At 35.7% G+C, this 24473-nt stretch overlaps 1 protein-coding gene across 1 annotated transcript in view; it reads right to left on the bottom strand.

The window, feature by feature from the left end:
* Positions 1–24473, bottom strand: part of LOC104910342 (lipoxygenase homology domain-containing protein 1-like) — a 193812-nt gene that overhangs the window by 130194 nt on the left and 39145 nt on the right. The window contains 13 exon segments of the mRNA XM_010708935.3: positions 1187–1389; positions 5795–5926; positions 7564–7741; positions 9496–9708; positions 10320–10363; positions 10366–10492; positions 12898–13001; positions 15724–15853; positions 15990–16021; positions 16124–16200; positions 17543–17618; positions 19397–19475; positions 20112–20260. Coding sequence (XP_010707237.2) covers positions 1187–1389; positions 5795–5926; positions 7564–7741; positions 9496–9708; positions 10320–10363; positions 10366–10492; positions 12898–13001; positions 15724–15853; positions 15990–16021; positions 16124–16200; positions 17543–17618; positions 19397–19475; positions 20112–20260 — 1544 coding nt within the window.

Below are 24473 nucleotides of genomic sequence, written 5' to 3'. Positions count from 1 at the left end.
AAAAAAAAAAAAAAAAAGAAAGAAAGAAAAAGCTCTTACTCAGAGAGTTTCTTCGCCTATTTCACACTAAAGATTGAAAAGCACTTTGGTGATATTTGTTGTTTTTTGTCTGAAAGCAATACTGTCAGCATGATGTAAAAGAATCATAGTAGTAGCCCCAGGTGCTGATAGACCCTGCATGCTCGCAATATTGTTATATAGAGCACAGAGCTATAAGGGGCAATATTCATTTTAGAAAAAAGAAACTTGTCCATCTCTTTGGAACATACAGATTAACATCGCAAGCATGTCATTATTCAATGCTGCTTATGAATTATTCACTAATTAAAAGAACAGGATTCCCCATGGATCAGAATATACAGACAACATGCTTAACCAAGTGCAATGCTCAGTTTTTTTTTACCTTCCTATGTGTCTATGTCACATTCAAGAAGATTATTATTAATATTGTTGACAGAATTAGTTTTGATTTGTGCCAAGACCGCATTGGAAGAATTGACGAGTACAGAAATAAATGTGAAAAGTACAACTTCTGCTTCAGTTATCTGAAGACAGCAGTGTATCACATACATCTCAGACACAAAGATTTCAGCAAAACAGAAATATTAGCTCCTTCAATAATTTACTCTCAGACCGTCTAGAAATAATCTTGCCACAGTGAAAGTGGGATTCTTCTTAAATAATATAGTGAAACTCTGTGTTTTAATGACCATGATAATATTTCAGTTATTGGTCTCTTAGCAATAAAACTTCTGGTATTCCAGGTATTTATTATATGGTGGCTGAAAAATGTCTCAGTTATCAACTTGAACTGAACCAGTTACATGATAATCACTTTAAAGTATGCCATGAAGACTGTGCACAAGAGCATTTCATTACTAAAGATACCTGAATTATATACAAGCCTTGCATTATACGTGATTTGTTTTGGAGTGGACAGTTTCTAAAGCTAGTTTCAAATCAGTGGTCTTAGAGAAATAAATGTCTGAGAGAGGAAATTGAAAGAAAGAATGGCTCTTCCACTGCTAACTATTTGCACTAAGCTGATTTAATGCAGAATACACAGAGATTAGAGAGATTTGTTTTATGTGTAAACAGAAGGGAAAACTATTTTTTCTTTTCACATGACAGGATAATCTTTGGAAAGAAACACAGTAAAATAATGTTCTTAGCCTTCATTAACTACCTGAAATTCATCCTCTTGCCTAGGAAGGAAGAGCTGCTTTCTGTTCTCCTTGCCGAGAGTTATTGGTCCGTCTGCTCCTCCATCTCCATATATCCAGAGAGTGACATTTGCTCGAGCTCCTGCACTTCCTGTCAGCACTGACACTTTCCAGTCATCAGATGAAGGAAGGGAACACTCACCAACTTGGGGATTTCTCATTTCCTCTGTGAAATACAGAACATTAAGAGGGAGATGAAAATTGACATGAAATTGCCAGTCACTGTTGTAACATCAGCACATAACCTCAATAATTCTCAATGATCTCTAGAGGTCCCTTCCAATTCCTGCAATTCTGTGATTCTGGGATAAGGAGACCATAACAGAAGAGGGGACTGTATTTTTTCAGTGACAAATGAGGAAAACGTCTTGTTCAGATTAGCTACAAGATTCAACTAGAAAAGGAAAAAACTCTTCCCCAATCATACTTAAGCATCAAAGTGCAGTGTTTAGGCTAAGGGACGATCTGTATGAATAAGATAACAGCAGTGCAGTACTACTTTATGAGAAAACTAAACAAAACAAAAAACGGAGTTTGCAAACATCAGGTGTCTGAAGCACTACTTTTCAGTAATGGCACAACCATAATTTCACCTCTATGCACTCCTCTCCATGAATCCTCCATGGAACAGAGAGGTCCTATCTCCCCCAGATTTACAATATGCTCAAACACAAAAGGCAGATTTAATCCCTCACTTTGCAAAGACAAAAAAAAAAAAACAAACCACTGTGCCTATATACTGTGTCCTGCAAGAGTTCCTAAACGGTTCTTCAAAAAGCTGCAAATAGACTTGTTAATGTGTTAAATAAGAGGAACATTATCTGCACTGCAGATTAATGTTCTTTTCATAAAAACCTATAACTTTTTTAATTGGAAGGAACCCTTAAAGATCATTGGGTTCAACTCCTCACAATGAGCAGGGACACCTACTGCTACATCACGTTGCTAAGAGCCCCATCCAGCCTGACTTTGAGTGTCTCCAGAGACACATCTCTGGGCAGCCTGTGCCAGTGCCTCACCTTATTGTAAAGAAAAACTTCTTATACCTAGTCTAAATCACCCCTATTTTATTTTGAAACCAGAACAGTCCCTACTAAAGAGTCTGTCCCCTTCTTCTTATAACTCCCCTTTAGACACAAATGCCACTCCCACGTGTCCCTGGAGCCTTCCCTTCTACAGACAGAAAGGCTCAGCTCTTTCAGCCTTTTGTATCCCACAGCTCATTTCTCATCCATTAAGTTATATTTAATGAAGTACACTTTTAGAGGCCACAAGTTCCAGGTGCATAAAATCACTTAAAATATTGCTGAATTCATAAATTGACACTAATATTGATTTGTAAAGAATTCCTAATCTATGATAAGCACTACCCAAAATATATAAAACATCAATGTGTTATCAAAACTGATAACATCAATCTGAAATACAGCACCAATCTGGCTGCCGGGAAGAAAATTAATATCACTCTAGCCAAACTCAATATAAATACTAAAAAAAAAATAAAAATCTATGACAAATTTGTAAAACTCACTGAGCTGTACCTTGTCATCAATTAAGTAAAAGTATGAATACAATGTAAAAAACGTAGCATGAATCCCTGGGACTTCCTTCTTACAAAACTTTTGTGACCAATGAATTCTTCATTTTCATCTTTCATTTTCAGTAAGTATAACTAAATAGTTGCTTCAACCCAGTAAGCTTTTTTGATAGTGTGACTTCTTAACATTCTTAGAGCAACATTATTTTCTCTAACCAGAACTAAGTAGTTCCTCACCTGTAACAAAACAGACTTACTTAAGCTATCTGACAACACATCCTACTTGTTTGGGTGACATGACCCACAAGCACTCACTAGCAAATGCATTAAAAGATCCAAGAAATGCACAGGTTTTAAGAAGTATGAGGAAATCTATGCTGCTCTTTATACTTAGTATAAGAATTCCCTTCTTGGGTTGTTGCTGCCCAAAACGCTTACTGCAAGCACAAAGTACTGCATCCTGAAAAAAAATTATAATGCACAAACAATTCACAGATTTTGAATGCTTTTTGCATCATAATTTACTGGCACTTCTTACAAATGGAAATCAGTCACACTGATTTGCTGCAGGCTAAAAATATTCCAATCTGAAAAGAGGATTTGATGGTTACTCTGGATTAGTCATGGGATTTTATACACTTCATGGCACCATGATGTAAATCCATTGCGAGAAAAATTCATTCTGATAGTCCTGCATGAAAATTTTGGAGAAGCCACAATCCTTCACACAGTTTCATAAAGATTATTTTGCTTTTTTATTTACTTATCTTAAATCTAAAGCAAAATGAGAGTAATTTGGTTCCCCAAACATCGTATGATTGAGTGACAATTTTGAAGTGAACCATCAGAAAAATTAATGTCTACAGCAGAAGCTTGTACAATAGACATGATGTATTTTATTGCACTCCTGTGTATCACCATTTCCAATGTAAACCTAAAGGAAATTAGATCAGATTTTACTTGTATCTTATTTAGCTTTATAAATAAAATGTGTTAAAAACTGATAGTAACTAATAATATGCCAGACATATGGGAAAGCCATGTGCAATGTATAGAAATTGTTTCTTGGAGATACAGTTTGTTAATACTGAACCACAACATTTTTCTCCATGTTACAAGCTAGCCTACTTCTTGGTAGCTAATGGCATCAATCTCCTCACTTTGACTTGTAGATGCAGATATGTTTTTGCCATTCAAATTTCAACATGACTTCAGAAACATAAGGAACAAACAAAGAAGAAATGCTCAGTACCATTTCATGCTTACTGATTGATACAGCAGTTGACACAAGTATGTGCTCTCAGTAAGTCTGTTGACTTTTGTTTTATTTTGTTTCTGATAATAGAAGATTTAAAAATCCTTGGTTTGAGATATTCTTGTCTTCTGATTCAGTTTCTTTATCCCTATTCATTCTATGATCCTCTAACTATATATATATTCCTTCCCTTCTAGCTCATGCAGAACATTCGACCTTAAGTCTATAACATGGTCTCATGTATTTTTGCTGACATATCTCTGACAGTCACTGTAATTCTCCATTCTGTGAGCTATTAAGTAGATATTGAAACCTGACATCACCTTCCGTAGCAGAAATGTCTCAAGGAACAAAGAACTCACATTGCAACAGAAATACCTACTGTTGCAGCAGTTTCCACAAGTGGGAGGCAGCCCTGCCCACATTATGGAGTTGGAACGGGGTCGGCTTTAATGACCCTTCCAATCCAAACCATTCTATGACTCTATGTTTCTGTTCTTCTATGATTAATTCCAAATCAATTATTATTTGTGAAATTAAGAACCAAAACATATATATTGGCTAGTAGATGCAGTAGACGGCTAATCTGTTTTGAGTTCAAATAGTAAGTCTACTGCTGTACTGTATTTTAATTCCAAACATCACCTTTTTTCTAATATTAACTCTGTTTAAAAAAAAGCAAGGGAGTATTTAATAAATATCCATTAAAAATAAAACTTTGAATATCAAAGATCAGATACCTTTTGAAGTAACCTAAGTGACAATCTCTTACTCAATATGAGTATTTTTTTTGAATGGCAGAGTACCTGATATTTCTGTTCCTTTTGTGTAAGGAAAGACCAGACATATGAATGTCAGAAACACTTAAAAGTGCTAATAGACCTACTTAACCAATTTTATGGAGGTACTATTTCTACAAAGGAATCATTTGTATCCAGTCCTAAAAACATCCTACTCCTTTGAAAACAGGCTTGATGGTTTGCAAGCTGTTGCCATGGCTTTTAAATGCATAGTATATCATGATACTTGCCAACAACCCACAACAATTTGGGAAGACTCTGTAACACAATAATATAACATGAGGACTGATAGATTTGAAGCAGAAAGTGAACATTTTAAGCTAAGAATCGAAACATTGTCAGAATAAATTAACGGTAATTAATAATAATCCACACCTATGCTTTGAATTCAAACAGAATGTTTTGTTCCAACTGAATTTAATTAAAATCCTTCCCAATATTTTACCCTATGAATGATTATCCCATTGGCATCTGTTTCACAAACAAACAAACTTGTTGGGAACACTTTGAAATTGCATTCTGAACAACATTAACTAACTATTCTTACCTGCTTAGCTACAGAGAAACCAAACTAATATTCAACACATTGAAACCTTACTCTTTCCCCCACTGAATTATAAAGCAGAAAATGTGAGAGAAATATTCCAGGACTTTCCAAAAGCTTTGGATTGGGCTCTTGGTGATATCAGCCTCTTAAATTCCACAGAAGCAATCCTTGCCATAGATGATTACATATTCAAAAAATACCAATGTGAAATTATTTAACAGATATATTATAATCACTGCCTAATCAATGAATCACCTTTCAATGCCCCTTTTAAATAACAAAGAATGAGTTTTATGTTGTATGGCTTTTTTAGATTTTGACCTATACGTACATACATACATTTTCCTTCCTGAGATAAGTAACTGCAAATATGCATGGAAGACAGACATACTTTAATGTTGTACCAGAATTGATTTGTTGACTGTTTCTTACCTGAGGGTGGAAAAACCAAAGGTCTTTGAGATGTTTGCCACTGGGCTTTTCTTGGTGGGCGCTCAGATTCTCTGAAGTCTTTCTTCTCTTGATTGGTTTCTGCAGGAGTTTCTGTGGGATTTTCCCAGCCAACTGGAACAATCAAATGTAAATTTCTGTAATTTCTGTCACTAGCCACAAATATTTTGCTACTTCTTTCTTTTCTTTTTTTTCCTCAGAAGTTTTCCATATGTCCATACATGACAAACACTAATACCAGACCGACTGATAATTCAACATGACGGACACCAAAATCTTTTCTCTATCTATCATAAAACTGCTAGTAATAGGCTTCTGTTGTTAGCAACATGTCACAAAAAGTAGAGAATAAATATGATGTACTAATAAATATCCATTTAGTGCTTTGAAAATCTAAGTTGCAGTTTAACATCAAGGCATGAATGAAATGACCTGCTCCAATGTGGTTTTCCACAAGATCAATTTCTTCATGGTATTTCCTTTCTTAAAGAGTAGGATTGCTGAAATGAAAACTGCTAGAGGCCATTTCTGATAAAATGAAATAGCAAACAGACAAATCTTTCTTGCTTTAATAGAAAATATTAACTACTGTTTTCTTCCTTTTACTGAGTAACAAGGACTCAGGAGAACTCCAGCCTGTAACAAGGTAACAGTTCACTTTACTTTAACAGCATCAGTAAGCCCTGCTTTTTTGAGAATTTCCATTGATGACCATGGTCTTCCAAAAGGTTGCAAGGAAAAAAGCTTTGCTTTAATCTATAAGGACACAGAGACTGAAATATTCTCAGCACCTTCCCGCAAGTCTGAAGTGAATGGTAACAATGCCATCACAGTGACTTTGAAAATACTTCTGTATGTCTTGGTGACACAATACATGAAACAGAATTAACAGGGTATATGTTTTCATATTTTCCTTTTGTTGTTTGAAGCCCTCGAGTTGAGGTTGTTCTTCATTTGTCTGACAAAAACCTGACAGAATTCTTAATTTTCAACTGATGGCCACTTTAGCATTGCCATTAGAAATTGCATTTCTTGTTCTCTGGTCTATGTCCTTCAGATAAGACTACAAATATAGTTTTATTTTCCATAATAATGATCCCAGCCAGCTGGCTCCAAATTGCTCACCAAATTAAAAACTTGATTCTCCAAAAAGAGATGAGACAAGCAAACAGTAATCCAAGGATTTCCAGCAAGATAACCACCACAGATAACCTCCACTGCCACCCCCTAAGTGAAGTCTGGGAAGGGGTGGACCCTGGCTCCACCCATTCCAGTCACTCAGGGGCACTGCATGCACCTGAGCTTCTCTGGGTTGTCACTGCCTTCCCACCAGGTGCTCAATCACTGGTTCAGGCCGTGACTTAGCATTTCTGCTACATACGCCCTCTCTAAATTTTAGAGCTTTCCCTCTAAAAATAGGAAAGCGTAGTGTACTTGAAAGCAAGATAGTATCTCCCCGGGTTCTAGAATCTGTAGCCAGAATGGGGAGTCAACTCCATGTCTATCCTGTCATCTGTTTTGATTCTCATGCTCCAAAATCTTCTGCACCCTTTATTTTTATTAAAGTAAATAAATAGAGCAAAATTAACTAGCAGCCCAGGACAAACTGTATGATAAAACTTCTCGTTTTTAAAATTACTAAAAACAACAATGCAAAAGCAAATAATCTATCTTACATGTTTTTGTTTTGAACTTTGTCTGTCAGAAACACTAATCACTTAGGCAAACAGCAATAGTAAGAAATCACATACATTTGATGACCTGTGGGTAGAAAAAAATGTTGCTCTCTCCAATGTTAATGACTGGCTTGGTCTGACCGTCTGGCAGGAGACCAACATATATCCCTTTGTTCCGCACTGATTCCAGACTTACAGATCCAGCTTCCCAATTCTTCTCAATTTTAAAGTGACAATATTCATCACCCGTGCCCTAAGAAATTAAAAACAGAAATCTGAAATCAGCGATTGCACTGATGTATCTAGGTAAGCTGAATTTTTCTTAAGACTTATACATTACTATTCTCTAGTGACATTTCAAATTAACTTTAGGGTCTTGGTAATGTGCTACATTATTACCCACATCTTGGTTCTGTGTAGTCCTCCGTGACCAGAAAGGCCAATCAATAACATAAGCAAATGAGAAAGAGTAAAAATATTCTGAATCATGTTAGGGTTTAGGCAAAGTCCAGGATATATTCAGAGGTATTCCCCATTTAGTAAGCCTTTAGAAGGCTAAGGAATGTGAAAACATTTTTTGTCTTCATTTCACAACACGTATAGCATCAATTTCAATGTCCTAGTCAACCAAAACCTCAGTGTAGTACTCCAATGATCTGGCCCTCTAACAGTGATAAGTGAATACGTTTGTGGATTTAAAAGCACTATGCACATGAACTCAGTAGCCACTGTAACAAACTGCATTTGGTTCAATTAGTTTTCATAATACGACTACTTCCTTGTGGCCAGTAACCAGAAACAGGTTACAAAAATCCCAGTTTAACATGTCTCAGAAAGAAGAGCACCCTGTCATATGTTGTAATTTTAAATACCTTAAAATACAGTAACTTCTCAAAATAAGCATCCAGACTACATGAGATTCCTTTCCATGCAGTGGTGAGGGCGCTGCTAAAAAAGCAAGTCATTGCAAGAAAGTCTGCATTCAAACAGTGGATCCATTTATTTTATTTTATTTTTTTATCTCTGATCAGAGTATATTGATAGCAAGGGCAAAACTGTTGAGGATCTCAGTTCTGATTCTATTTCATACACAACTGAGTTAAACTCCCAAGTAAAAACCATGAGTAGATCTGTGAATTTTAGTTCATTTTAATAGAACTACATTGCAAAAGTCAATTCAGCATGAAATTCCTTACATTTAATTATTCATTAGTCCTTTTTATCATCAATCTATTTAGATTTAATACCAGTTTAAATCCCTGAACGTTTGTATTCTGTCACTTTCCAAACAATTATATCAGTTCTTATCAGCAAACTGACAAAGAATTAGCAAACAACAAGTTTAATGAACAAATAATAATGTTTGTAATGTTTATTTCTCTCTCTCTTTTTTTTTTTTTTTTTTCCCCTCTCAGGTGTAAAAATGCATTGCTTAAATTCCAATCAGGTGAAGAAGAATATGGGTCTAAGAATCAGAATATTTCAGCCATATTCTCCAAAAAAATTTTTTTTCCTACATATAAAGGCTGCTCATAAATGATGAAGTATTTTAGAAAGAAACTCTGCATGGCTGGTTGATAAAGAAAAAAATCATGTTCCTCATTTTGGACAAAATAGAATTCAGTAAAAGATGGGATGCCAACATGGCTCCAACATCTTCTGAAACAAGTGCATACCAGTAGAACTATAGTTGTTTAAAATCTCAAATTAATGCAACAGAAACTTGACACAGAATCATCTCACAAATAAATTTTAACCATATACATGTGATTATTTTTTAAAATATTGAGTATATTTTTATAATTAAGTGCCAAATAGGCATGACAGCTTGTCCTGCCATATTCCCCTGTCTTTCCTTGACAAATGAAAGAAATGTTCTGAAAAACCTTAAATCCAGACAATGCTTTCATCAAATTTTTATCCAAGCAATACAAAGAAGATTTTCTCCTGTCACTGACAATCTACTCAAATTATCTACAGATGAAAATACAAACAAGAAGTGCTTACTGTTCCATTACACTGGCCATCTTTGATCTTCAGGTACATTCCTGGGTTTCTCACACTCTCAAACATGCAGACTCCAGAGCCAGTTTTATGCACCCTCCAGTAGGATTCCTGTTGCTGCTGTCCTGCTCCACTACAGACCCCATCAGATCTGAGAGTCAGAGCCTGGCAGCGATTTGTGTTGAGCAGAATGATGGCACCATGGTGAAATACACCCTTCAAATAAAGATAGCAAGTCCTTTGTCAATAGTGCAGCTTTCCTCCACGATAATCTTTGATATTGATACTGTTCATACTGGCTTATTTTAAGTACTTACATATTTCCCATGCATAAATGAATTTCCAAAGTAATTAAAGTATGCACCCAGCTGCCTTCTTTGCAGACACCAACCTGAACAGCGGACACTTCTCACTATTCTGCATCTTCCCTACTCTTTATCACTCAGTAGCATAGAGCAACATTCAGAGCTCATGCAGTGTGGCAAGCTAAGGAACTTGTTTTCCTTTAAAATTGAATAGCTTCCCAAGCAGCCATCTTGTATGTACCCACACTCCGATTTTTTGAAGGTTTAGTAAACATTTTAGAGAGATATTTATTTCTCTAAATTGAAGCCCTTCTTATTTGCATATATCAGCTACATTATCACCATCGTTTGCCCAAGAAGGGCAGAAAATGAAAATTTCAATCTATTAATTTGTGGCTTTGCTCCATCTGGTGGAGGAGGATCATTCTTTCAGTTTACACCTCTCAGATCCTATAAGATATGACCTACTTCATAATAGTAAATTTTAGAAAAGTCTACTTAATTTATCTCCCCAAACCTTACCTTGACATGCACTACAAATTCCTTGGAAATTCCAGCATATCCTGTTTTTCATCAGCTACTTTGCCTTGAAGATTGAACATTACAGTGTGACCTGGGTTCCTTGCTGACTCAAGAATGGCACAACCATTTGGTTGAAGGTGAATGCAAAGCTCACAGCAAGACTTGTCTTTGCTCTAACATTGACAAAGTAGGAATAATAAATTATATTAACTGTTAGACATAGCAAAATCCAAAGCAGAGAGTATCATGACATGGTTTCCGTACTGTTTGATTTTCTATGACACTACCAGTCTAGAAGGAAAATTTCTCCATATTTTCCAGATTTGCAGTCTTAATACTGAAGTTCTAAAATGTTGTATTTCTAAGCACAGAAACAGTTCATCTTAAAATGAAACAAATGTGAGAATAACCTGAAAGATACCAGAGATACCTCAACTGCAGAGAGAGTCGAGTCACAGCTGACAAACCTGGCAAAGGAGGATGGAATTTAAAACTGACATAGATCAAAAATGAACTTTTTGCTACTCTAATTTGCATGATGGTGGCAAATAGTGATTGTCCTCGGTAGTTTATACTCGTCTCACAGAAAACAAAGACTCAGGTTTTATACGAAAGTATAAAGCATCTCAATATTCATGGCTGTCTATTCAGATTTGAAGACTGTCTGTACTTCACTGTATGAAAGACAACATACAAAACACGTGTTTAAACAACAACTCCATCATCATTCATATATTTAAGAAAACTATTTTTTTAATAAATGTAAAAGTGATAGTAATCAGCTCAAACTCTTCAAACTTAAAAGTCCTCTGGCTTACATAATCTCACATTTTTTCAAACATCAGAACATAATGGGTGACAAATGGATATACTCTTTCTTATCAGTACATTCCCTGACAAGAGGTAATGGCTTAAAACTCACAGAAGATAGGTTTAGATTAGACCTTAGGAAGGAACTGTTCACCAAGAGAGGCCCCTAGGACAGAGAAACTGTAGTGCCTCATCCCTGGAGGCATTCAAGGCCACACTGGATGGGGCCCTGGGCAGCTTAGCCAGTGGGGGCAGCCCTGCCCACGGCAGGTGTGAGTGGAATTAGATGATCAAAGTCACTTCCATCCCAAATAATTTTATGGTTCTCTATGACTCTCTGATTCAATATTACTGAAATCAATAATCAAAGAATCACACTTTCTAAAACAAAAACAAAAGCAAACAAAAAAAAAAATCATTTGCAAGGCGTTTCCTTCTGAAAAAAAAACTTCATGCTCAAAAAACCTGCCTATCAACTTCAATCTACTTTCAAAAGTAAAGGACAAACTGGCTGGATTTTTGAAGTGATTGTTAAAGAATTGAGCTAGCTTGCCCCTCAAAAATGTAATTAAATGTGTATTTTAAGGTCAACTGTAATTTTTGTATTGACGTTTTGCTTTACATTTACCTGCTGGCATTTCAAGGACCTCAAAAGTTTTCACATAACAACAGTTCTCATATTATCTGAGAAGACAAGAATCATGCAAGACTGAAAACGAGAATATAGAGATCCAGATTTTCATTAGGCTGCTCAAAGTCATAAAATACTCATTAGCAGAGAGAGAGACAGAGAAAGAGAAAGAGAGAAAGAGAGAAAAAGAGAAAGAGAGAAAGAGAGAAAAAGAGAAAGAGAGAAAGATAAAGAGAGAAAGAGAGAAAGAGAGAAAAGGCTTAAATTTAAGTGTCCAATTAATACTCTCTTTGTAGTAAGGTATACTGTAATATGACAGACTGCAAGGTGTTCCCTGTATGGAATTACAGTAATGAACATGAGTGCTAGAAAGTCCTGCAAGGAGGTCTGACAGTTTGCCTGGCAGGCTGATGCTCCCATTGGGAGATCTAGCTCTACTGAGAGTACTTGATTCCCTCTAATACTAATTCACATAATGTAAGAAAAGAACAGGACCAGGTTTGCCTATGAGATTATTCCCTGAATAAATAATAAAAAAAAAAATCAACACCTTCTTTCTTCAATAGAAAAAAAGTTTCATCAGAAAGTACTAAATTCTACAGCTTACTTGCATGCTCCAAGTGCTGAGAAAGAAAGACAATAGTATGACTATGAAGATGGGAAGAAGCAGTATGGATCAAAATAAATATGGAATTCTCCAGCTGATTTACGACAGGCAGGTTCATAAAAAGACAAACAACAACAACAGCAACAACAACAAAACACAATGCCAATTAAAATTAGTATTAGAATTGATTCTTATCCAAAAAGAGGTAATGTTAGGATATTCCAGGTATCTCAGCAGTATATAGTAAACTGATATAAACTGGCATGGAATGATTCTTTATTCCTGCACTAAGTTATGTATGCTATTAAAAATTCTACCAAGAAGTAAAAAGTAAACTGTGAGAAAAGAGACAAGGCCCTATAGCTAAATTTGCCTATCTAATGACAATTTCTTGGGTTCAGTTCTGCACTTTGTAGATCGTTAACTGCCTAAAAGTCTGATTATGTATTAGGCAGAATAAAAGCAGTACTGTTTTTAATCAGACAATGAAATGTTATTATGAAGCGGAAACCAGAAGTAGTATTTCCTACCTTTCCAGTTGCATAGCCATTGACAAGAGCGAGAGCAAGATGTGGTATCTGATGACTTCTGAATATGGAAATATTTCCTTTCTTGACAATTACATTGAAAAGTCCTTAGAGTTAAATGAAAGAAAAAAATAAAAGACATTGGAGCATGAAAGTATATTATTTCATATTTTCATTTATTTACAACCAATCGTGTATCATTTTCAATTGTATTAATAGTTTGACCTTGCTGATCAATTAATCCCCCTCCTCATTCCTTTAGGAGAGGGTGCCTTGAGACAACTATCTAATTTTCTGCCTTGAGGAAAAAGTTCTAGAAGTTAATGACAAAGAAAAAATGTCTCTTGGTGAGCATACGTGCTTTAAAAAATCTGTAAAAAGAAGTTGAGGTCTATGATGTAATGAACCAGACTATAGCAATGAATGACTTGGTAAATAACAAATCATGCAAGTAACATGAAGCTCTTAGGTAGGAGAGCAGAATTTTTTTTCTATGTATTCATACTAGATTTTTTAAAGTAAACCTTGCAGAATAGCTCATGGCTTTGAAAATTTCAAATCTGATACCCTAATCAGTATTCCAAAGAATTACCTTATAGCTAAGAAATACTGATGAAAGATAAAGCTGTTCCAGTTTTAGTGCTCCCAGCAGCAACAGATGATTTTTTTAAATTGATGTACCACGACATTATGCTGCCCAATCTGCACACTGCAGCTGTCTCTGGAGGACCCCTGTGGTACCCATGACATAAGATTTTCAGGTTCTCATCAGGATAATTGGGATTATATAGTCAATGATCACTGTGCCCTAGGAATGATGTCACAAATTATATGACATAGGTGGGTTTTCCAGCCCCTGGGGCAAGAGATGGAGGACACATAACAATCACAAATGAGCTCTCCACTTTACAATAGAGATAAAGCTTCCTGAGAAATTAAAAAACACTAGACCAGATCTCCACCTACGAAATTTTCCATCAATGCTTTTTATGCTATTATATTATACTTCTTTAGATGTGCTAAAGACAAGTAAGCAGTCCTACCAGTATCTGAAACACATTTTTTTTTATTTGAAAAGAGAAGTAGATAGCTTAGATTGGAAGACTTTACTCCAAAGCATACAAAAAGAAGCAGGGATTCTAAATGAAAATTTCAACAACAGTTCCCAAGACAGCATTTATGGATTTCTGTTGCACATGACCAATCTAGCCACTCTGTTGCCTACTGCGCATTTAAGTAACTCAAATAAATCTGAAAGAAATTGTCAGAGAAAGATCTTATTCTGGAGGAAGAAGGCTGACATGATAAGTGCTTGTATTCATTTTGTACTAGTGTTGATACTGTACTCTGAACTATAAAAATGGGAACATACGGTGACAGTGTCTGCTCTTCTGACTTCCTGTCTAGATAATTTGATAGTTTAGATAGATAGATACCAGTTTGGTTTTGATCTAATTGTCTTTCTAATATATTTAATTATATCAATTATACTGATGATATTTGACAGTTGCGTAACAGATTTGATATTTGCAAAGTTTTACACACACTGATGTATATCCAGCAGGTGAAACTGTACTAGAACAGTATGGAATGCAATAAAAATCTCACACATTTATGTCTGAAAATGCAGGCATAATGAAACAATAATTTATAGAAGGGGATGAAACAGTCTGGAGTACAAACTTGAACTCCTCACATTAGGAGACTGTGAACTCTGTGGCATTCTGTGAAATCAAATCTGGCACAACACATCACTTGAAGACATAGCATTAAAAAACAACAAAGGAGAATTAGAAAGATTACAAATTCCTACGAGCAGACAGTATGGTCTATCACCAGATAACCCCCACTTTGTGATCCTAAATGGAGCTTCTAAAAGAAAGGACACTCCTCCTTTCTTTTGCCAGTATTTTCAAGTATTTCAGACATTCTCTAATCCTAAAGGTTTAGAGAGAAGATTTGAGTTAGTCAGTGTTTGAATCACCGGTGTTTGAACTAAAGGACCAAAACTGCTAACAAAAGGAGTTTTGCTATAAGATAGTAAAAGCCACTTCCAATGTAGCTTTTTTGAAGTGCTTCTATAGGTTATGTTAAAGAGTATTCCCCTACTCTCCATGTAATCTTTGGTGTGTCCTGCAGGATTCTGTTCTACCCCTTACAAAAAGATGTATGTAATGTCCCTAGGAAGTTGTGAGAAAGGCTGAACAACTCCATCAGTACAAAGATCAAAAAAATGTGCCTAATATGACACTAGCTCTAATAAATTTTAGTAACATGTAAGGTAGAAACCGATAAAGAGGAGGAACAGGAAGAGTGCCATTACAACTGATGACAAGGATGGAAACAAAAGGATATGTGTGTGTGTATATGTACATATATGCATATGTGCATATGTGTACATACGTGCATGTGTGTGTATATATATACACATAATACACACTTATATAAATACACGTAATATACATACACTCACATATATACACCCTGTACAAATACAATATACCTAGAAAGTTGAACTTGTAAATAGATCCATCCAAGCTAACAACAGATTATGCGTGTCTCTGCCTGACATTTTATGGGATTACTCAAACTGCAGATGACTAGAAGTTTATATTTTGTAAGGGACAGACAATGGCAAGACAAGATATCAGATTATTTCATGCTTTATATTAAAGCAAAGCATATTATTTGTGTCTTAGAGTATATGTAAAAATTTTCTTCCTTAGAACATTGTATTATACTGACAGGAATCACAACATGAGACATAGTGAAATATGACGTCCTCTTTTCCTTATCTTTATGCATACACCCACATGAAAAATACTTTACCGTATTTATTCTTCTTGTCACCAAGAGCATCAACGCTGCTGTCTGGATAGAGGCATATGAAACCATGGGTGAGCCTGTTGTAAAGCTGAAGTGTATTGCCTTTCTGAAATTTCCACTTTTCAGCAGCCCACTGGTTTTATAAACAACAAGCAGAAAAGACTTATGAGAAGATGATATACAAGTTTGACATACTTGAGAACAACTGATATAGCTTCACCCAAAGTACAGTTAGAATTCTCTAAATAAAAATAAAAGTAATTCCTTACAGTTTCTTCTCTCTTCAGCTCCAGCTCTTTCCCTATATAGATAAAAAGCATATGATTAATTTACAAAGCATCCTCATTCCATTTGACACAGTTGTTGTGAGCCTGGATCCTCCTCCCCACCGATTTTCACTTACTTCCTGGAAATGTGCTGGCATCTGTCACAGTCAGACCTCTCGCAATATTGCCGTCATCCTGCCCATTGTCCAGCCATCTGAAAAACAGAACACTTTTCAGTAATGTAACTATAACAGGCAACTTTTACAATACTGTATACATGGTATTTGAATATTGATACTGAATTTTGTTGTTGTTGGTTTATTTCTTTTTTGATTAAACAGAAAGAGATAGAAGGGCGTAAGGCGGTTACTACAGATTAGAGATGTCATATTGATCTCACCAATAATTAAACTTGCAGTGATCAAAATGCTTGCTCGTCCTCTCTGTAAGAAGGCTAAAGAAGGATGCGAATTGTTACATGTTCCACACACAGACAACACCCTTATCACATCTGAACCATGCTATTGTACTAACTTCACATCCTCTTACATAACTCTAACTCCATTTGAGCCTGAAGGATTCACACACTATAGGAGCAGCATCAGCAAGAATGGCATCAGACTCTAACAATAACTAGCACATACTCTGTATTTTTCTGCCTGAAATGAGTTTGAACTCTCTCTAAATTATGTATGAAACTAGCATTATAGATCTCCTCATAGCAGTTCATCTCATCTACAATACAGAATAAAAATTAGGTCAGGCAAAGATGAAGTGCTGTGTCTGATAGGCAGAAAGCCCGTACTCACACATAAATCAGTTTCAGTGTGTACATCATTCACTCTGAGCTGTCTCAGGCAGTTATTTATTCACTTGGAGAAGTGAGAAAAAAAATAGAATTGAAGGTGCAACTGGCAAGCTGTAGCTAGACTCACACATGACTGGACTGTGCCATTCTTAGTATTTGTGCTTTATCATTTATAATTATTCCATAAGGTGTTGGGACTTTACCAGGAGCACATAAAATTAGAAATAAGCTAGCTACAGAGCAGAAGATTCAGAGCAGAAGTATCTGCAGAGCAAAAGGTAGGGAAGGTAGGATTGCTTCAAGTTATATTGCAACCCAAGACTGCAAGGTGAATAAGAAAAAGAGGTGTGGTATGATAGTTACTTTTGTGATAGCCATTCCACAAGATCTCCAAGTTCATCAAACCCCAGGTAAGCCTCTGTGCTGAGAAAGCTTTCCACCTCACAGTGCAGAAGAATGCATCCACAGGTGTAAGATCCAAAGTACTCAATACAAAGAAAATGCCAAAAAAGCATCTCTTAGATAGTTCACTAGGTAAAAGAGTGAAATGTTCCAAGGCAGAATTTTTTATTGCTTTTTCATTAACTATAACACACCAGAAGTTTGGGACAGGTGCAACTCAGAGAGCTATGAGAAGAACCTAATAATTTCAGTTCATTTTTTTAGGAAAAGTGTTTCATCTGACAGCGCATCTAAGAAGAAAATCTATGGGCAATTAGAAACATATCAAAAATCAAATACCACTAACCTGTGGCAAAGAAAAGTATAATCCAGATCTGTTACAGGATCCTTGATTACAACTTTGTCCAGATACCATCCATTTCCTTAGGTTTAAAGAAAAAAATAAAAAGTTAATTCATGAAAAGCAGATTTGGTGGAATCTTATTTCCTATGACTTTCTCCCTTCACAGATTGGGAGTTAGGAAAAATTTCTTTTCCAAAAGAGTGGTCGGGTGCTGGAATGAGCTGCCCAGAGAGTCACGATCTATGGAGGTGTTCAAGAAATATTTAGATGCTGTACCAAGTGACATGGTGCAGTAGGGAAGTACTGTTAATAGGTGGACAGTTGGACTTCGAGGCTTTTTCCAACTTTGTTAATTCTATGATTGATTGATTCTATGATTGATTCTACTGAAACTGAAAAATCTGCAGCTCCATTGCTATAGTCATGGCCGCACTTACAGGGAGAACTAAAGATCTTACATGCTATACCGTAGAACTTGGAGGTGGGCCAGCAAATCTGATAGCTCTCTACCTGGCTATTGTGGCTCTAAGATCACATCTCCCCTCATTTACTCATTGTATTAAACTATTTTGTTTTACTGATTGAAATATCACCAAGATTAGATGGCAGCTTATCACAATACCAGCATTTCATGTGCCTTTTAAATAATAAATTCTAGAATTAGTAGCTTAGAATTAGCTTCATGAGAAGCCTCAGTTTGCCCAAATTTTCAAAAGCATCATTCAAATGAGCCCAGAACAAAGGGGATGGTAGGTTGGATCCTTAAAGTAGAAGGTTGATAATCAAAGGCAGATTTTCACTGAAAAATTCATACTACATGGCACTGGGGGTGAAGAATAAAAGCAAGATCTTCTTCATGTGAAGATTTTCCTCAAAGCTGTTTTCTTTTCTAGATATATGTAATCTTATGAAAAAGAACTCCCGAGAATCTCTAGGGATGACTATTTTCTAATAGTCATCTTATTCAAAAGGAAACCCTTATTCATTAATTGCACTCTATATCAATTAGCAGCCACAAAAAGTGACAAAGCAAGTAAACAAAATCTGCAACAACTCTTCATCTGGAAGTAGGGCAGCAAAGAGTACTGCTAAGAGAAAACCTTGTCTTTATTTCTTCATTCTCAGAGGTATCTGAGCACCGCCTCTGATTACAGGTACCCAGCTATGGGCACTCACGGAAAAAGACTACAAAACAATGTGATATTTCTGTAACAAATGGAGGAAAAAGCTTAGATGTTCTATCTGTAAATATGGGAAGAGTAGAGCATGACTGTGCATAAGAGAGAAAGTCAGGTAGAGAACTATCCTACAACATATTTTACATTGCCTCCCTGATAAGTGGCTCAAAAAACGTGCTGTGTTGTACAATATTTAGGTACAACACTTTACAAAACAAATCTTGTGACTGCAAGCAGCTTGATTTTTATTATTATTATTCTTATTAACTGTTTGTCCAATGACCAGATACTATAATCAAAATCTCCAATTGCATCTTTAGGATATAACTGGTAATGCTAAAACAATACTAGGCTATTTTATTATAACTTCGATTGTATGAGATACGTTCAGTGTCTTATGCAGACACTCCTCCTCTTTACATTTTTTGATGAAGATTAGTCAAAAATTGCAAAAGCAGTTGCTGATGGTATACTTAACATAATACATGACAGAATACTGAAAGTGAAAACAAAATATCTGATATTCATATAATAAGGTCACTTGAAAAATTCCACTAGAAATCTTTGTCTCTCACTTCTAGAACATTGTCCATGCATTCTATTTTATATATATTGTTTCAATGAAAAGGTGAATAACTTCACAGATAGTATTCAGAGACTAAGCAGAGATAATTCTGACCTGATCCAAGACCATTGTGTCCTATAACGATCTTATACAAATGGCCAAGGTGCACAGCTTCCACAAGAAAGATGTCAGTCTGTAATCAATCAACACATTTTCAGTAAGATCTGAAAAGCAAAACACTCTTCAGCCACAGAACCCAATGTCCTACTTAAGCCCAGAAAACTCTTCATTCAAAGACACCCTTTGAAATATCAGTTAATGACAATTTCAGAATAAATCAGGGACAGTTTTCCTGAAACAAAATAAGTCTCATCACTTTGTTAATGGGAGCATTCCACTCAGACGAATGGGATGAGAGTCAGAATAAAAACCTGTTCAAAGCTTGATTTGGAATAAATTTTTACAAACCACAGTAGATTTCAACACTAGGAATGCAGACATAAAATCTAAAGTTTAATTTTCTCTTAATTTGTTAAATCAACTCAAATTGAATTACTTGACAATCCTTGAGGTCCCTTCCAACCCAAGCAATTCTATCATAAAGGAATTAAATATTAAATATGAAAGTGAACAGTTTACGTGTTTTATAAATGACAATTCTACTCATCTTTTAAAACCATTGATGTACCATTAGAAAGTAATCTTGGCTTAATTATGGAATTTTGAAGTAACATAGGAATGTAGTAATTATCTCCCATAACTGCAGCATTACTGACTACTGGAGAGGGAAAAGCCAGACAAACACATCAGAAAAAGCTCTTGTACTCACTTGTCCTTTCAAAAATTTCTTGGGTTTCTGTGACCTGAGCAGTCTTGATCCTGTGTCACCTTTTTCTCCATAGATAGAAATATACACATCAGCTTCAGTTCCAGCATTCCACAGATCTCCTGTTGTCACATGCACTTCATAGACAGTCACTGACAATAGAAGACGACAACTTTTCATATTACAAACATTATTATATTTAGAATAGCATCTAACTGCAAATGTGCCTGTAGACTCCAAATACATTTGTGTCAAGAGCAGTTAGTTTATAAAACCTCCAAAATCCTATTCAAGTAAAATAATGAAAAAAATGTATAACCTTGTTTGATGTTATATTTATGAGGGATTTTTGTTCGTTTGTTTGGATTTGTTGTTGCTTTTTTTTAAAATCCCAGAACGCAAAAAGAACTTCCAATACACAATAGTATGATTTTGTCCTGCTGCAGCATCTGAAATCTCCACCAAGCTGAAAAGTAAATAGCAAAAGCCCAAGATTAGGCTTACCATAACTAGTGGCATCAAACTATAGCAAGTGGCAGGATACATTAACATTTTGAATGCACTGGTTCAACAAACAAACAAAAATCCAGCACCAAAATTTTACTTTTCTCAGACCTCAGAATTCAGAAAGATGTACTGATTTAATAGTTTATGCGTCCTGCAAAAGGTTAATACAGACTTCCTCTATGACATTCCATACGGAAATTCTTTTAAGTCTGTAGATATGTGAGAGAAAAAAAAAATGGGATTAAGTTTATTAAAGAGGCTATTTAAAAGAAATAAATAACCCAAATACAAAAAGACAAAATAACATTTGAGTCTAAATCCCACAAATTTGGAATAAAGGCTATGACACATTAAAATATATATATAAATAGAAAGCAGTGATTTTTAGAATGTGGATATTAGAACTCCAGAAAACTTAAATAAAAGCATGTAATGATAAACAGAAACACAGGAAGGGCAAAGTTTTTGCCAACATATAGTGACAATATTAACTAGACCAAATGAGATACAGAGAATGAAATGAGGAAAGAAACTCATATTCTGGAACACAAGCTCTTCCTCCTGATATAGGTGTCCTTGTGCTATTTTGTCTTACAAGAAGAAAAATGTTCCTAGGCAATTGGATCCAGAACAACAACATCATTAACAGCACTCAATTATCAGTTCCCACTTCCAATATGTTAAGAAGTTTTCCTGCAATTTACCTGAAGGAGGTCACTTCTGCTGATGGACCAACACCTTCTTTTAATAAGCAGTGGGCATTTATTCATAATCAGTCCTTATCTGCAATAATTTACAGCTTTTCCCTTAATGCTTGTTTTTGGTGTTCTTTCTTTTTTTTTATGACTATCTCACATTTATTCACATGGCACGTGTGCTTAGCTGACTACACAAGCTGACTTAAAATAATTCAGCCTTGATAAAGGTACCAATCTAGCTAAAACAGTAGACTCTCTCCACAGACGGTGTTTACGTGCCCACACAGAGCTGTGTGGTACAGGGTTAACTTGCTTCTAGTATCAGAACTAAATGCTTAGAAATACTCACAAGGTACCACTGCATTCCTTTGGAGTATTGTTCTACAGATATATAATATTAATAAACTCAGGGTAGAAGTTTAAAATAGCTAAAATAGCTAAATAAAAAAAGCAAGGAATGTTCCTAATTTTTGGCACTCCTCTTTAGCTCTTATAAACCTGGGGAGAATCCCTGATTTTAATAAGCATTTTTAAGTATTCATAGTTCTTACATCCTAAGACGTAGATAGGCGACTCACCTTTCCTTTAGACATTTCACAGAACAATGTGCAGAATGGAGATTAAGAAAAAGGAATTGTATTCTTTGCACATACTTTTGCCTATAAGTGCAAAAATTTAAATGCATAAAGATGGTAGTCTGAAATTAGAGAATTTCAGGAATAAGATTATTTGCAAAACTTGTTCTTTCCCCTATACCTATGAATAAGGAAAGACAGAACAAAGAGGTAGAATACTTTCCTCATTACAGATCAACTATTTTTTTTCCAACATCACAGATCAACATTTGGACAAAAAACAACTTCATTTAGGCCACAGAAGCTTTTGACAGTCTTCAACAGCAGAATCATGTACTATTTTTTTCCAGAGTACACCTGCCTCAAATGTTTGAGTATCAACAACTGTCACTTAATGTTGCTTTTTATCTTCATCTTTCACCATGTCATCACCCGATCTAATTACTTCTCCAAATTTTTCCTTGCAGTACCCACATGAACACCAATTTCCCACTTTATGGAGAAGCAGGAAAGAGAATTTGCTTCTCCAGATCAACAATCCTCCCCAGTCCTACAACTTCTTTAAATAATCCACTGTACAGTTTCTACTTCAAGAAAAGCAGAGGGTTGCCAGTCACCAAACACTGTAACTCTGATTTACCCCTCTCAAGTAGTTCATACAATCAAAGGTTGTGTCATAAGACATGAGCAGAAGGGAAAAAAAGTAGGATGGCAGAGGATAAAATGTCAAACAAATGGTGCTCAGTTGCTCAGAATTAGAGACGTGATGTCACTATGTAATATTTCTTAACAGCTTAATTCAGATGTTTTCTCTTTGAACACAAAACTCTGTTAAATCAGAAAGTGCTTCAGTCTCTTTTTATTCAGAAATCGGTTTTAAAGGGCCTCTCATCATCTCTTTCAGCCTGAATCCAGACCTATTCTCTTGTTCTGTTATCAAACTATCTTCTCTGAAGTTAAAAGCTGTTTTCTCTTTTCGCTGTCTTTTGCAGATATATAATATTGGCAAAAAGACACAGAAGCTGTCTTTCAATTACTAAGCTAGAGATGAAACTCTCTTGTCCAAAGCCTTCAGCATGACCCTTCTTATACTGAGAAAATACATGGTTCTTTTCTTCTTTTCCTGTGTGAGAGAAATTATTAACTGCAAAATGCAGATTGAGAGGATGGTTTAAGCATGCTGTTGTGCATTATAATGCATCAAGAGTACATGATAAAGAAACTCTTTCATTATATTTTTCTTTCAGAAACAAGGAACAACTTACTCAGAAAGTAGGATTCGAAAATTGGAAGATGGAAAAGGCCAAGGTTTCTGAGTATTAAGTAAGAGAACAGTGGGAAAGAACAAATATTGCACGTAGGGAAGCTGAGCATATTCAGTTTAACATTTTAATCGATGTTAATTAACATTTATTTAAAAGATTGGTGTTTTGTGTTGATTGATGCGTTTGTATGTCCCTCTACAATATTAATATCAAAGTCTCCCAAAGAGATCAAATCTGAGGACAAAGGTTGACTGCATCAGAGGCTTTTCGTGCCCTCAAAGATATGAAAATCATAAGCACTCGGGATCAAAGATTAGCATGTTTAGGTCTGCCCAGCACCACTCTACAGTATTTCATGAAACATTTACAGCTGCTAACTAGATCACGGGGAGGGAATCTTTCCTTCTATTCTCTTTCTCTTGAAGACATTAGTGAGGCACAGACCTTTTCTTCTGGTCTTCTTTCCAGGGTCTTAATCTCCATGATCAGCCATCACAAGTATAAGTAGAGCTCCAAGTCACCTAACTCTTTATTACTAGGGTTACTGTTGAGAGATACGTTTGCCAACATTCATCTGTCATTTCCTGAACTTCTGCCCTTCAATTTCATTTATAGCCTCTTCCTCTGTTCTGCAATCCAACAGCAATGGCTGTTACCATTTCAATTTTTCATGATCAATAAAAGGTACTGTAATATCACCAGAAACTGATATAGTATTAAACATTCTGGTAAGAAAAAAGGGAGGGGCAGAGGGAGGACAGAGGGAGGAGTTCCACAGTTTTTAGATAACTCTGAATGAGGACTTCTCTCATCCAATAGTCCTTCAGATCTTCAGTTGATCTGATCTTTTGGGTAAGGGAGGAGTGGAGGGCCCAGAGCATGTCTCATGTGAATCTTTCTCAAGTGAAAGCTTCAGCACAAGTAATATCAATGATAGTATGAGTTTTCCATCTTCACACGCTATAAGATCGTAATCTGCCCTCACATTCTTGATCTCTCATCCATACCCTCATAGGATATACCAATCTTGTTCTTCTCTTGTACTTTCTTTAAGAAAGAGCAATGCCAGATGAAGCGATGGGAAGAGAAAGCACAGACTTCTTCTATACCCTTACCACCACTGAAGAAAAGAGAAAAAATAGAAAGAACCAGCATGGGTAACAGGGATTAGTGTGGTAAAACAGAGCATTCAAGCAGTGTAAATAGCAGCAATGCTGGATAATTTTGGTAGTGTTTGGCATCATCGACCTTCAGAATTATAGTACAGTCACGATGTTAGTAAATCACTGATGGAGTTTTTTCATATATAATTTTCTGGAA

The sequence above is a fragment of the Meleagris gallopavo genome, chromosome 3 (assembly GCF_000146605.3).
Source record: "Meleagris gallopavo isolate NT-WF06-2002-E0010 breed Aviagen turkey brand Nicholas breeding stock chromosome 3, Turkey_5.1, whole genome shotgun sequence".
Taxonomy (NCBI): Eukaryota; Metazoa; Chordata; class Aves; order Galliformes; family Phasianidae; genus Meleagris; species Meleagris gallopavo.
The sequence above is the reverse complement of the archived record's forward strand: the minus strand, read 5'-3'. Positions and strand labels throughout refer to the sequence as shown.